Consider the following 12,518-nt stretch of genomic DNA (forward strand, 5'->3'; position numbering starts at 1 on the left):
CTGAACAACCAGTCTGGCCCTGGAAAAAGAGTTTTATATTTGTGGAATGTCCAATTTCTCTATTATAATAAAAATTACTAGGTTTTTAAAATAACAAAAACAATTAATTTTTTTAATGTTTCTTTATGCTATTTCAGTTTCTACTTTAAACACAATCATTATTTTGCTCTCTATTAAAAAATTTAAAACGTGAATGATAAAAGCTGCTTTTTATTTCCTGGTTTGCTGACTGAGAATTCTTCAATGTGATTGGCTGCTTAGACAGCTTGATGACATCACTGCTGCTGAAAGCTATGGATCCCCTTTTGACAGTGCTACACTCAAATTAAGATCGAGAAACCTAAAGTTTTCGACACAGATCGCAAGATCTTTGTGGGCAGCTTTTTGCGAGATCAGCGGTGACTTCCTTCACTTTGCCGCAAATTCTGGGCCAATATATATGTGACAATCGAAGGGTAATAAAACACCCCAAAGAGTTCGCGTGTTTTTAAAATGCAATAGAAAGAGATACAATGCTTCACTTAGGGGAACTTTAGCTACCGTCAAAGTGAGGTATCGTGAGCATGCCTGGATAAGCATCGCTCATGATTCCCGGGAAGTTCTTTACAGTGAAGTTTCTAGACATAGCTCTGCATGTATTCTTAAGATGAATGATTTGAAACAATAATAAATGTAGTTAACTGTCAGACATTTAAATGCTTCTAGCTTTTTGAATCTGTTAATAAAAAGGTCTGGAATTATTTAACATGCCATGTTCTTTGAAACAGTTGGACAATTTTGCTAATGTTCTAGGTTGGCATGTAAATCCTATTACTCAGCATTAAAGCTATTGTGGTCAAAGGAGCTTTTTCTTATATTTGGAAATGATCAGGGCCACTGGTTTAATCAGATCCATTTTATATTACATGGGATTCTGGGACTTTTGATGTTTAGGGGATTAAATTCCACGGTTCTGCCTGTTTACAGCAGGTTATGTGACTAACTAAGTATGATTCTGAATAAGTAGAAATCTGGGATTTTTTGGTGTTTCAGGGATTGAGTTCCTTGATTCTGCCTTTTTTTCTATAAAAACACAATAAACCAATAGCCTTGGTGATGACAAAGGAGATTAATTTGATTGTGGTTGCAACTAATGGTCTACTTGTTTTATGTTGGAAAATGGGTCTAAGAACTGATTAAAGGACAAGCTGCAATTTGAAGTGATACTTTCTCAGTTTAAAACAATCAATGTTAGAGAGACATAACTATCATGCTGTGGGAGTTGCCCTTGTCCTCAGAACCAATAATTAATGAAGATTCGCTCAGCCAACAGATGTATCAAAGTTGAATAATCCATCTGCTCAATGGCAAGAATATCCTATATAAAGAGTTTCCCACTGAAACAATTTGAAAAGGGATGCAATTAACTGTTAATTTTAAAACAAAATATACTTGCACAAGTTTAAAAATAAAGGCTGCAGTCATTTGGAGAATATGTATTAAAGCCAGACACTAATTTTTACCTGGGACAATTGAGAACAGTTCATGAGTCATTGTGTTATCCTACAGGCTCCCAGAAAATGTTCACACTATAAAGGGTTGGGATGTCCCCTTCTGTTGAGCTTTGCATGAAGCTAGTTTCAAAGAGAGAGGCGCAGTAGCAGATTTGATTAGCAATTCTTCCAGCCAACCCCCAGACAAGGAGATGGGTCAGAAACAATGCCCTAACCCTGTGGGTCATAAATGAGGTGATCAAAGACCCACATGATAGTAGTCAGGTTTTTAAATAGAGAGCTGCAAAAGCTTTGCTCAGGCTCAGCTGGTCTAAATTACTGGAGGAACTTGGTTAAGTCATTGAAGTGGGGAAGTACGGCATTTTAAAAATGTTGTATCTTTACACAATGATACGTTGTACTGCTTGAAATAAGGGAGTTCGATCACAACTGTCATTCTGTATGTTCACCAGACTATGAAATACAGCAGCTGATGGGACCTGATATGAATCTATCATACCAATTGTTTGCTCTTCAGAGAGATTGAAGCATTTGTGAGAAAAACATGACTGACCAGTCCAGATCACAAGGCGATGGTAATGTTACATCCCTGGGTTATACTATCATGCAAGTCAATATAAAGTAGTGTGATTCAATCTCCCATAAAAGTAAGATGCTCAGACCAGGAGTGTCTGACACCACTGGACCGAAGAAGACACCTACAGTAGATCCGAACTTGTAGCAGATCCTTTTCACAAGAAAACAAGACTGCCAAACAGGCAAAATCAAATTGGCTTTTAAAAAACAGATAATTCCAGGTTTTACCAACATAGCTTTGGAACTTAAATCATTTTATTTTTTATTAAAAAAATATATATTTTCCAGGTCTTACCAGCATGGCTTCAGAGCTTTTGTCAGCCATGGTCTGAATGAATTGTTCAGAGCTTTCACAGCACACTCTTCAAGACTTCTATCCAACTCAATTCTGTCCAGTCACTGCTGCCCTCTGCCTCTCTCTTGCTGTGGCTGTAATGAAATTCTCTTCACCGTGTTACTAATCCAGGAACCTGGAGCACTCTGAAATGACATGTGACACAGTGGGTTTTATTTCAGTCCAGTTCTATAGCACCTCTTGCAGTCAGACTCCAGACTAAAGCTGATTTTATTGCAATTTTTTCTTCAACCTGCAATATCTGAGTAATACTCCCCAGTAAAGTTTAGGTGCATTTTTAATTTATACATTTGCATATAGTTCTTTTTTTCTCACTATAATGCGCTATCTTGCAATCTCCCCGTCTCTTTTATCTTCTCTGCCACCTCCTTTCAATGGTAACGATCAAAATCGGAACTACATTTCCAAACACATTTGAATCCTTTCTACTGAGATACAATGCACAAAGGATTTTCACACTGATACATTTTCTCCTCTCTGCTGCTATGTGACTCATGTATGACTCAGTATCAAGTAATATAAATGTTCGCAAGAAACTTGGTGAGTTGCAAGCTCACTGCGGTAGAGTGGTAGATAACGAATGTCATGTTGACAACGAAAGAGTCAGCAGCAATGAATATTTCGATTTGTTTTCATTTGAAGGATTCTGAAGCCCCATGTGAGTTTGCAAATTTGGTCAATAAGTGAGCTTCAGTCTTGCTCCCTCAATACTTTGCGCATTTAAAATCCGCGGCACACCTGTTTGCTGTATGTCTCCGTGAGGACCAAATTTTGCTTTATCACATTATTTACGAGTTTTAGTATGGAAAAATCGCATTAGATTCTACAAGTTCCTTAATGTTTTAGCATTTTTCACAGTACAAACAGCCAACAATAAAAGCAAGGAAACATTTCTCCAATTCAGAAGCAGATTACTGTTAACACTAATTAATACAATGTTTTGATGGAATCCATCACATAAAGTTGAAATAACTGGGGTATAATTGTGATGTAGGGCTGTGTACGATGGGAGTGGACATCAAGAATTCAAAGACCGGGTTTAGCTTGGCTTGTACAGTTTCCACCCATTATTGAGCATTACTTTGTAAAATCTGCCCCATTTTCTGTTAAAAGTTTTAACGTGGTTATATAAAAATAAATGAAAACAACTTCAAGTGTTCAGTAATTTTAATAATCTCTGTCCTGTTTATGACTGATTGCTGAGTTTCTTTGCTCACCGTTGGCTCAGTGGCACCTCTTGACACTGAACCATACAGCCTAGGAAGGTTCTCGATTCAGTTCCTGCTCTGTCACTCAATAGCGTTGGAAGTGCTCATTTACAGGAGTGATGCTCCTACCTGCATAATTCTTTATAATAAAAACCTCTTCAATTATTTCTTCTTAATTTAATCCCATGACATAGAGAAAGTTATTTAAAATGGACAGCAGGCCCCAGCAATTGAATCTTATCATTTAAACCAAAGTGCTTTTGTAATGCATGACTGAACAACAGTAATTAATTGAATGTTTTTCATTGCAAGTTATAGGGAAGTAGCATGCCCTGTACATATTATTTCAAATAATCTAATGATATTTGTGAACTGCAAAGCTAAAGAAAATTATTTTTATTGACAGAAATGGCGAATCATAGAATGTTACAGCTCAGAAACAGGCCATGCAACCATCAAGTAATAATAGTTTCAAGGAAGCCGTGAATATTAATAGTTGTAACTACATTGAAGATGGAGAATATTCTATTTTTTAAATGTTTAAGTTGAGTCTGAGGAAACATAACTTATTTGAGCAGCATTCTGATTGAAGGGCAAGGATACAGCCCTGAACCATTGCATCATCTGCAGCATATGTTCAACACTTGTTAAGTAATCGGAGAGAGTGAAAGATAAGAATTATAGTTAGCTGTGAGAGAGAGTTAGCGTGTGTGAGTGAGACTTCCAAGGAGAGGTATAATGTATTTGCTTCATGGGTTACTTGTTTAAGAATTCATAGCAATACATTGCTGTTAAGAACAAGTTGGTTTATTAACAAAGGTTTAACAATCATATTACACATTACCAGTTCATTCACGAGGCTCACAACTGCATACCTCATTGTGGATGACTAGACCTAACTGGCTGGGGTTTTATTGAGTCTTGTGAACATCACATAACTGGCTAAGCCACTCACAATGCAACAGCTCTACAACTAATTTAATTGAAACATAAATCAAATTCCCCCTTTTGGCAAGAGCACTAGAACCCACAAATTAACATGTTAAACTTTAATGAAACCTTAAATCAAATTTAAATTTGGTTGCCAGGGGTGATGATGTACTCCAGTCCCTCCGGCACCCACCTCTCGTGGAAGACACCGTGTGCTCCATCTCCAGGGACACACACCCTGGCTCGAACGTAACCACGGAAGAGAGGCAGGCAATCGGGCCGAACGACCCCCTTGACCGCCCGCTGTCAGGACCGGTCAATTGTCACCTTGGCTATGCCCAGGAGCAGTCCTACAAGGAGGCCTTCCAACCTGTCCACTTCCCTCTGCACAGATGCCCAAAGATCAGGAGCGTGGGGCTGAATTGCAACCAAAATTTGAGGAGCAGCCTCTTCAAATATTGGAACAGGGACTACAACCTAACACACTCCACATAAACATGGAAGCAACAGCTGTGAGCATACTCACAGGTGCATACATTACAAGATTTGTAAACAATCAACAATTCCTTATTTAACAAAAGATTTATTTGTTCATTTGCTAAAGCAATGAAATATTAAATGTCCTTTCGACTTCAACCAATTCAGCTGTAGTGTTTACTGTTCTCCCCTTTCTCTACCTGACTCTTATCCTTTGTTAGATACACTTTATTCAACAATTCCCATTGTACAAGTCAGCCTTTAAATTGTAATTAAATTGGCTATCAGCTCTCTGCGTTCCTTTTCATTCCTCCTTCTCAGATTCACCCTAATGATCTGCTCAAAAGCTAGCTCCTTTTCGAATTTCTTCCATGAGAGCCCTTCATTCATTTAGTGTCCTGTCTTCCTTTAGCTTCTGTCAATCTTCTTTTCTTTACTTCTGGTTATTTACTTTGGATTTCAATTTCTTCCTCTCAGCTGTTTTATTTACTATTATGTTCTGCTTCTAGTTTTCAGTTCATCCACACTTATTTCTTGTGTATTTTCCTGTTCACTTCACTTTTGTTTTTTACCACGACTTACATATTCCGATGGCTTCAATCAGAACTATACTTTTGTACACCAGTCTTTCTCACTTTCTCCAGTTCCAGATTATAACCTAGTGTCAGCCTTGACTCAGTTGGTAGCACTCTTGCCTCTGAGTCAGTAGGTTATGTATGAGACTGGAGCACAAAAAAAAAATCTAGGCTGATACTCCAATGCAGTACTGAGGGAGTACTGCACTGTCAGAGATGCCCTCTTTCGGATGAGATGTTAAAACTGAGGCTCCATCTGCTGTCTAAGGTGGGTGTAAAAGATCGCATGACACTATTTCGAGAAGAGCAGGGGAGTTATCCCCGGTGTCTTGGCCAATATTTATCCCTCAATCAACATCACTAAAATAGACTCTCTGATCAGTCATATTGCTGTTTGTGGGAGCTTGCTGTGCACAAAATGACAGCCGCGCTTCCTACAGTGACTAAACTTCAAAAAGTACTTCATTGGCTGTAAAGCACTTTGGGATGTCCTAAGGTTGTGAAAGGCACTATATAAATGCAAGTCTTTCTTTTTTTCTTTCGAAATGACTGCCGGTGATAGTAACAGATGAATGCTGAACATGCTCCTATGACAATCCTCTGTCCATTATTTTAGCGACAGCATTAGCCCACTTTAAATAAGTGCTCGCATTAAAAGGGCGGACAGAGGAATGTCATACGAACACATTAAGCATGCACGTACTAATACTGTCAATAATCATTTTTATGCTACTTTTTTCTTGCCTCTTTGATTCCATCTGAAGTTAAGCCTGCCCTCGGTTTCTAGGATTTGGATTTCTGGTCATTTTTCCATCTTTACTCTGGGCCTTTTATGCGTTATCCAGCACCACTCTTTGGTGACCTTACTGACATCTTCCTCTGCTATTCCCCAAAAGACTTCATTTCTTATATTTTACTGTCCTGTGTCTTTTCCTTAACCTTCTAGCATTTCAGTTCTCACTGGACTATCTGACATTATGCCAAAACAGCAAGTCTTTCTTCCATTACACTGGATCCACCTGCAGCTTGCTTGCTTGCTTTCTTTCTTTCTTTCTCCCGTGAAAGTACCGTTTTAGAAGCAGGTATGAGAGTATACATTCAATGCAAAAACACTGAAGGTGTGATGAACATAGAAACCTAGGGGTTCAAATATTCCATTCCCTGAAAGTGTGAATGGAGGGAGATAAAGCTATAAAAATACCAATAGCATTTTGGACTTTATAACTAGAACCACAGAGTACAAGAATAAAGAAGTAGTAATAAGGTTGTACAAGGCAATAATTAGGTTATAGTTAGAGTACCATGTCTAGTTTTGTGTACTCCACTATTGAAAGGACACTAAAGCCATAGAGCAGTAGCTTCACTGGGATGATGCCAGGAATGCGAAACTTAATGAGGAGAGACTGGAGATTCTGGAGCTATTTCCACTGAAGCAAAAATAGCTGAGAGAAGATTTGATATTGCTTTTAAAAATTATGCAAAGTTTTGATAGGGTGAATAGGGAAGGCAGTAATGAATCGTTATCGACTTAAGAAGTAGAGAAGGCTAAGAGGAGTTTTAATAGAGCTTTGTGAATTTATGCATGGTTTTGTTAAGGGTCAATATGGGAAAAAAATTATTTCCTCTGACTGATTAGTCAGTGATGAAGAGATATCAATTTAAAATTGTCACTTAAGAGTGTAAGGAAAGAGGGTTAAAGAATTTTTTTCCAAATTGTTGGAGTATTTAATGTGTTGCTGCAGAGGCAAAGACCAATGCATCTTTTAAGAGAAAATTGGATAAAATTCTGAAGTTGAGGAAAATACAGCACTTTCAGAAGACAGTACGGTAATTGGATTAGTTTTGGCTTGTTCTATCAACGAGCCAGCAGACACAATGAGCTATATTCTATGGTTCTAATATTCTTTTAACTGCACTCACTTCCTTGCTATGGGAGACTGCCTGAGTTCCAGCTATAGATGACTTTTTATAGGATATTTGGAACTCTTTGTTCCACTTCCTCACATCTTCCTCCATTAAATTGATGACTGCTTCTTGCTCTTGGTCTGGTTTGGAGAGTTCCATTAACTATGATTCCAATTTCTATCCGTCCCATTATTATCCTTACGTACTCCATTTCTGATTTTACCCTTGCCTCTTGAACTTCCGTCTCTCCATCACTGATGATGGGCATTTCGGCAGAAATGTTTTCAAACATACTGGCTCCCACAATTACCTGCAGTATGCTGCTTCCCATCCTGTTTCTTGTAAAGACATCAGGGGTGCAATTGGTCTTCACCATTAATGCAAAATGGGCCCGGAGCGAACTGACAGCCTGTTTTATACCACACTCAAATTTTCTTTTTACATTGACGCTGCAGCATGTGGTTGAACATTGGGCTAGAAACTCCTCAGGCAGGAAAGGACATAAATCAAGTGGATTGTCCCGCGTGGGGGAGGGGGAAGAACCTATATCTACAGGGTTTCTGCCCTAGTTGGCCTCTGACAGAAAGCCCAATCTGGGGCAGAACTGTGGATGCACCTTCTGGTTATCCCCTACACCTGTACCCACTTTTGCAGGCAGGTATGGAGATGTTTCTGAGCTACCATGAGAATTTCTCCAAGAGTAGAGGAATTGAATACTTTTGAAATGCAAAAATTGTGGTTATTTTTCTTCAGCCTGTCCTTGGGTTCCAGGCGCCCCCTCCTCCCCCCCGCCCCCCTCCCCTACGCTCCACTGCCCCAAAACCTGCTGGAGCTGCCCTCCCTGACTATGTACACAGCCCTCTCCCGAGATTTAGAATGAAGTCAACACAAGGGCATAGTGTTAGCCAGAACATAGGAGCAGGAATAGTCCATTTAGCCCTTCGGGCCTGCTCCGCCATTCAATTACATCAAGACTATCTGTACACCTGAACGCCATTTTCACACCTTTGCTCCGTATCCCTTGATATCCTTACCTAACAAAAATCTACCCATCTCATTCTTGAACACTCCAATTGTCCTAGCATCCAAAGCCTTTTGGGGAGCGATTTCTAATACCCTCTGTGTGGAAAAAGTGCTTTGATTTCACTCTTGAATGACCTAGCTCTAAATGTAAGATTATAGTCGCTGGTTCTTGATTCCCTCACCAGAGGAAATAGGGTAGATATACAGAACCTATCGAATCGTTACATTCTAAATATACTCAAAGGAATACAAGCCATGTTTATTCAATGACTTCTCATTATTTAGTCCTCGAAGTCCCACTTCTCAGTGGAGCAGATCTCCAAGATTTTCAGCCCCATTCATTTTAGTGACTTCAAACCTTATCTAGAACCTTCATTTCCTTTATGCCAGGTGGTGATGTGGGCTGGGTCTTATGCTATCCAGAGAACTAAGGGGGTTGTGTGACACTGTGGGTGTGGACCCTTCATCAGAGCACAGTGCTGTTAGCCTGATTCTTTCAATTTTCTGGACCGACAGATTCACTAGGACTGAAAATCCTTAGCCCAGTTCCACCAGTAGAAGTGTGAATGAGCGGCACTGGTGACCTCGACTCCTGACCCGCCCCCCCACAGTATCCAGAGTCAGAGCTGGGTCACATAATGTAAATGCGGTCAACCATTACGGCATGGTATTTCTAAGGCCTTGCAGCAGAGGAAGGGAAAATTAACTAATGTCGTTACCAGTGCCATTGGTAAGACTCAAAAAAAAATTTTTAGGCCGAATCAGCCACTTTATTAGGCTAATATTACTGATAGAGCCACAAATCTTAATGAGGGTCCAGGCCCCAACTGCACTTTTGCGCATGCCTGTATTGCAGGTTAATCCTGTTGTTCAGGTGAATTGGAGGTAGAGAGGTCGAATAAATCCTGACAAATGTATTCCCTCCACAGAGCCCCACTCCACAGATGTCAGGGCTCATCTCAGGCCCCTGAATGATCTTGCAGCTGGTGGAGATCAGCAGAGGCTGAGATTTCCCAGATTTCCCATCTCCGTCAGGCCTCCTGCTCACCAACCTGCTTTACGGAACCACCACTGAGGCCAAGCATCTTTGACCCCAACGGAAGCTGATCCTCACTTTCACCGCTTGGGCAGAAAACTGATGGAGTGGATTGACCTCCATTTGAAATTTGGGCAGATTCTATAACAACGTGCATTCGCTCCACCAGCTTACTGTCCAAGGTTAAAATTACCAACATTTTGTGATTTTATTTCAGACAACCTACACTACAAATATTTTTTTCTCTTTCTCCGGTTCCCCCGATTTCTAACATTTTTTGTTTGTATGGGCCTCTCACATCTTTTACCCTTTTAACTATTTGCATGTTCTTTTGTCCTTTTAATGTCTCGCTTTGCATCGCTGAGATCATATTTTCATCCAATAGTTTTCTCTTAAGCAGTTTGCAGGTCATTCAATCCATTAACCCCAATGAATGGTGTATGTTGTTGCTTTCCCATCTTTTTTTTCCTCTTCAAATTGTCCCAACCTTACAAACTGCTTGCATATGTTTTAGTTTATAGTTCTGATGAATGGTCTGAAACATTTATTGCTCTTTTATCTTTACAAATGTTGACTGATCTGCCATGTATTTCAATATTTTCTGTGGTCTTTTGTTTAAGATCTGCAAACTTGTGTTGACTATTTAATTGGTCTGCTGAAAGACTGAGAGAAGTTTAAACTGAGAAACTGCAGTGAAGGACTTTAGAACAGATGAAACGAATTGGCCGCAAAATTGGGAGCTTTAGCGCCAGCCTTTAAGGCTGGTTTCGCTGAAAAAATGGCAGCCACCTCACTTCTGCCCGCATCCAGTGCAGAATGCGGCAGCGTTGCCATTGCCTGCGCTCGCCGCCAATATATAAATGATGCCGATTGTGACGTCAAATCGGCGTGCAACCCCTGAATTGACGCACAATCTGTGATTTTCGACGTCACTGCTCTTAATAATGCGCTCTCCGAACTACGCACAGAAGAAGGTGTGTGCAGTAGTACAACGGACACTGCCAGCGCTTCCCAAAAGGGATACACACATCTTCATGCAAGTTTAGATTTTTGCATTTGGTCTGTTTTTTCTTACATTTTATTGGGAGTATTGGCTTGGAAAAATACATTTCAAAAGTTGTTAAAGTGTGCAGGAAGTGATGCTGGACCTTTGCAAGGCATTGGCTCTGAAAGGAAAGCTTCTGAGAACAACACTTGCTTCCATTCCTGGAGGCTCTAGCTGCAACATCACATGGAAATGGAGCAGAGTCAGCAAAAGGGACAAGTTGCTCAGAGGGAGGAGGAGGCAGAAGGAGAGGAAGCAGAAGGGAAAAAAACAGAAGGAAAGCGGCAACCGAGACAGCCCCTTTCTGGCAGGGATATTCGGGATCAAATCAGTACCAGTGAACACAACCCCAATGCCCCTTTCAATATTTGTCCCACACCTTACCTTCCCTTTGTTACTGACCATCACAACGTCCTCTTGGCCACAATGCTCAAATAAAAGCCACCACAAAGCAAACTTTCCAAACCAACTTTATCCATATATTCATCCAATATTACATCAAAAAATGAACTAATCACCCATGTTAATTCCCTTAGTGACTGACTTGTGTGCGCCTTTGCCTATCCTAGTGCTGTTATGCTGTGCTACCCCAATTGGGGTTGTATTCACTGCTACCCCAGTGGTTGCAGCATGGCTGGCGGAAGGCTGCTGCCTTTCAGTGGGGGAGACTGCGGGATGACCTTGAGGAGCTGGTGGTGTGAAATGGAATGACGGTGTTTCTTCTTCACTCTCCCTCTTCTTGGTCAACCATTGGCTGGGTAGGCTGAATTTCTTGGGAGTCTGAAATGAGGAAGGCACAAGGGTAGGGTTGTGATGAGGAGAGGGCGGTAAAGCAAGAGGTGTGGGATGAGAGGGAAGTGGGATGTGAGAAGGAGGATACCGATGTATTCTTTCAGCCCCGCCACTGGCTGGGCTCAGACGTGCCCCTGCCAATAATGGCCAGCACCGTCTCCTTCAAGGGCCTAAGGTGAAGCTAGGAATGCGAGGTGTTTGGTACAGACTGTTGCTAGGCATGATGGGAGTGGGCGGGTGCATTGAGCAGTGTGTGAGGTTAGTGGTGCAGTTAGTAGTTCCAGTCATTAATCCTGACCACTCATCTGAGGTCATGAAACTTCTTTGGGCACTGGAGCCAGGTCCTGGGGGCCACACTGTTGGCAGTGACTCACCTCGGCGATCTGGTCCCGCATCCTTCTTTCTGGAGGGCCTCCTGGCCCCTGTGGATAGAGGACTTCTCTTGCAGTATTGACCCCCTGCACAAAGCTGGAGTGCTGCGTCCGAGGCCCTGGGAACCCTTTCCTTGGCCTGATGAGCCATTTTATGTTAGTGCTGAAGCACATAGCATTTTTTAATGTGCAGAAGGTAGTTCCGCTTTCAGAGCTGCAGACTGCCTGGTGCTGAAAGATTTTTTATTTGTGATGTGCAGAAGGCAGTTCATCTTTAAGAGCTCGAGACTGCCTTGAAGAGGAACAGGTGAGCTTTAAGTAAAGCTAGCTTCGTTCCGGCGACGTGAACTTCGCCTCCGTGTTGAGCGTACAGCCTGTCAGCAGCGCGTTCATCGCTAAACTGTTCGCTCCTATCATGTTAATTAGCAGGCAGCACCAAACTGACGTGCTGCCTGCATTTTCTGAATGTGTATGGGCATATCACGTATCGCCGTGACCGTTGTTTTGTCATTGTTGAATTTCAACCCCAAAATAACTCATGAACTGGTGACACCAATTTTAGGTTTAAAACGCCAGCAGATTGTAAGGAAAAGGAAAAACTGATGGATGTAAAGCTACATAGTTTTCCTCTCCTCACACATTGCAGACTCCATTCCAGCCCGACATATTCTTCAACTTAGACAATATCCGCCATTAGCTCTCAACAAGCTCAGTTTCTCCATGAACCTCAAC

The 12,518-nt window shown here is 41.2% G+C and overlaps 1 protein-coding gene and 1 long non-coding RNA gene across 3 annotated transcripts in view; one reads left to right on the plus strand and one right to left on the minus strand.

The window, feature by feature from the left end:
* Positions 1-12,518, minus strand: part of slc6a9 (solute carrier family 6 member 9) — a 295,904-nt gene that overhangs the window by 273,368 nt on the left and 10,018 nt on the right. For both annotated transcript variants that reach the window (XM_070886777.1, XM_070886779.1), the window contains one exon: positions 2,365-2,549. In XM_070886777.1, coding sequence (XP_070742878.1) covers positions 2,365-2,394 — 30 coding nt within the window. In that variant the 5' untranslated portion in view covers positions 2,395-2,549. The remainder of the gene's footprint in view (positions 1-2,364; positions 2,550-12,518) is intronic.
* LOC139268522 (uncharacterized) overlaps positions 1-12,518 on the plus strand; it is a 295,271-nt gene that overhangs the window by 77,441 nt on the left and 205,312 nt on the right. The window lies entirely within an intron of this gene.

Source organism: Pristiophorus japonicus, chromosome 8 (assembly GCF_044704955.1).
Source record: "Pristiophorus japonicus isolate sPriJap1 chromosome 8, sPriJap1.hap1, whole genome shotgun sequence".
NCBI classification, from domain to species: Eukaryota; Metazoa; Chordata; class Chondrichthyes; family Pristiophoridae; genus Pristiophorus; species Pristiophorus japonicus.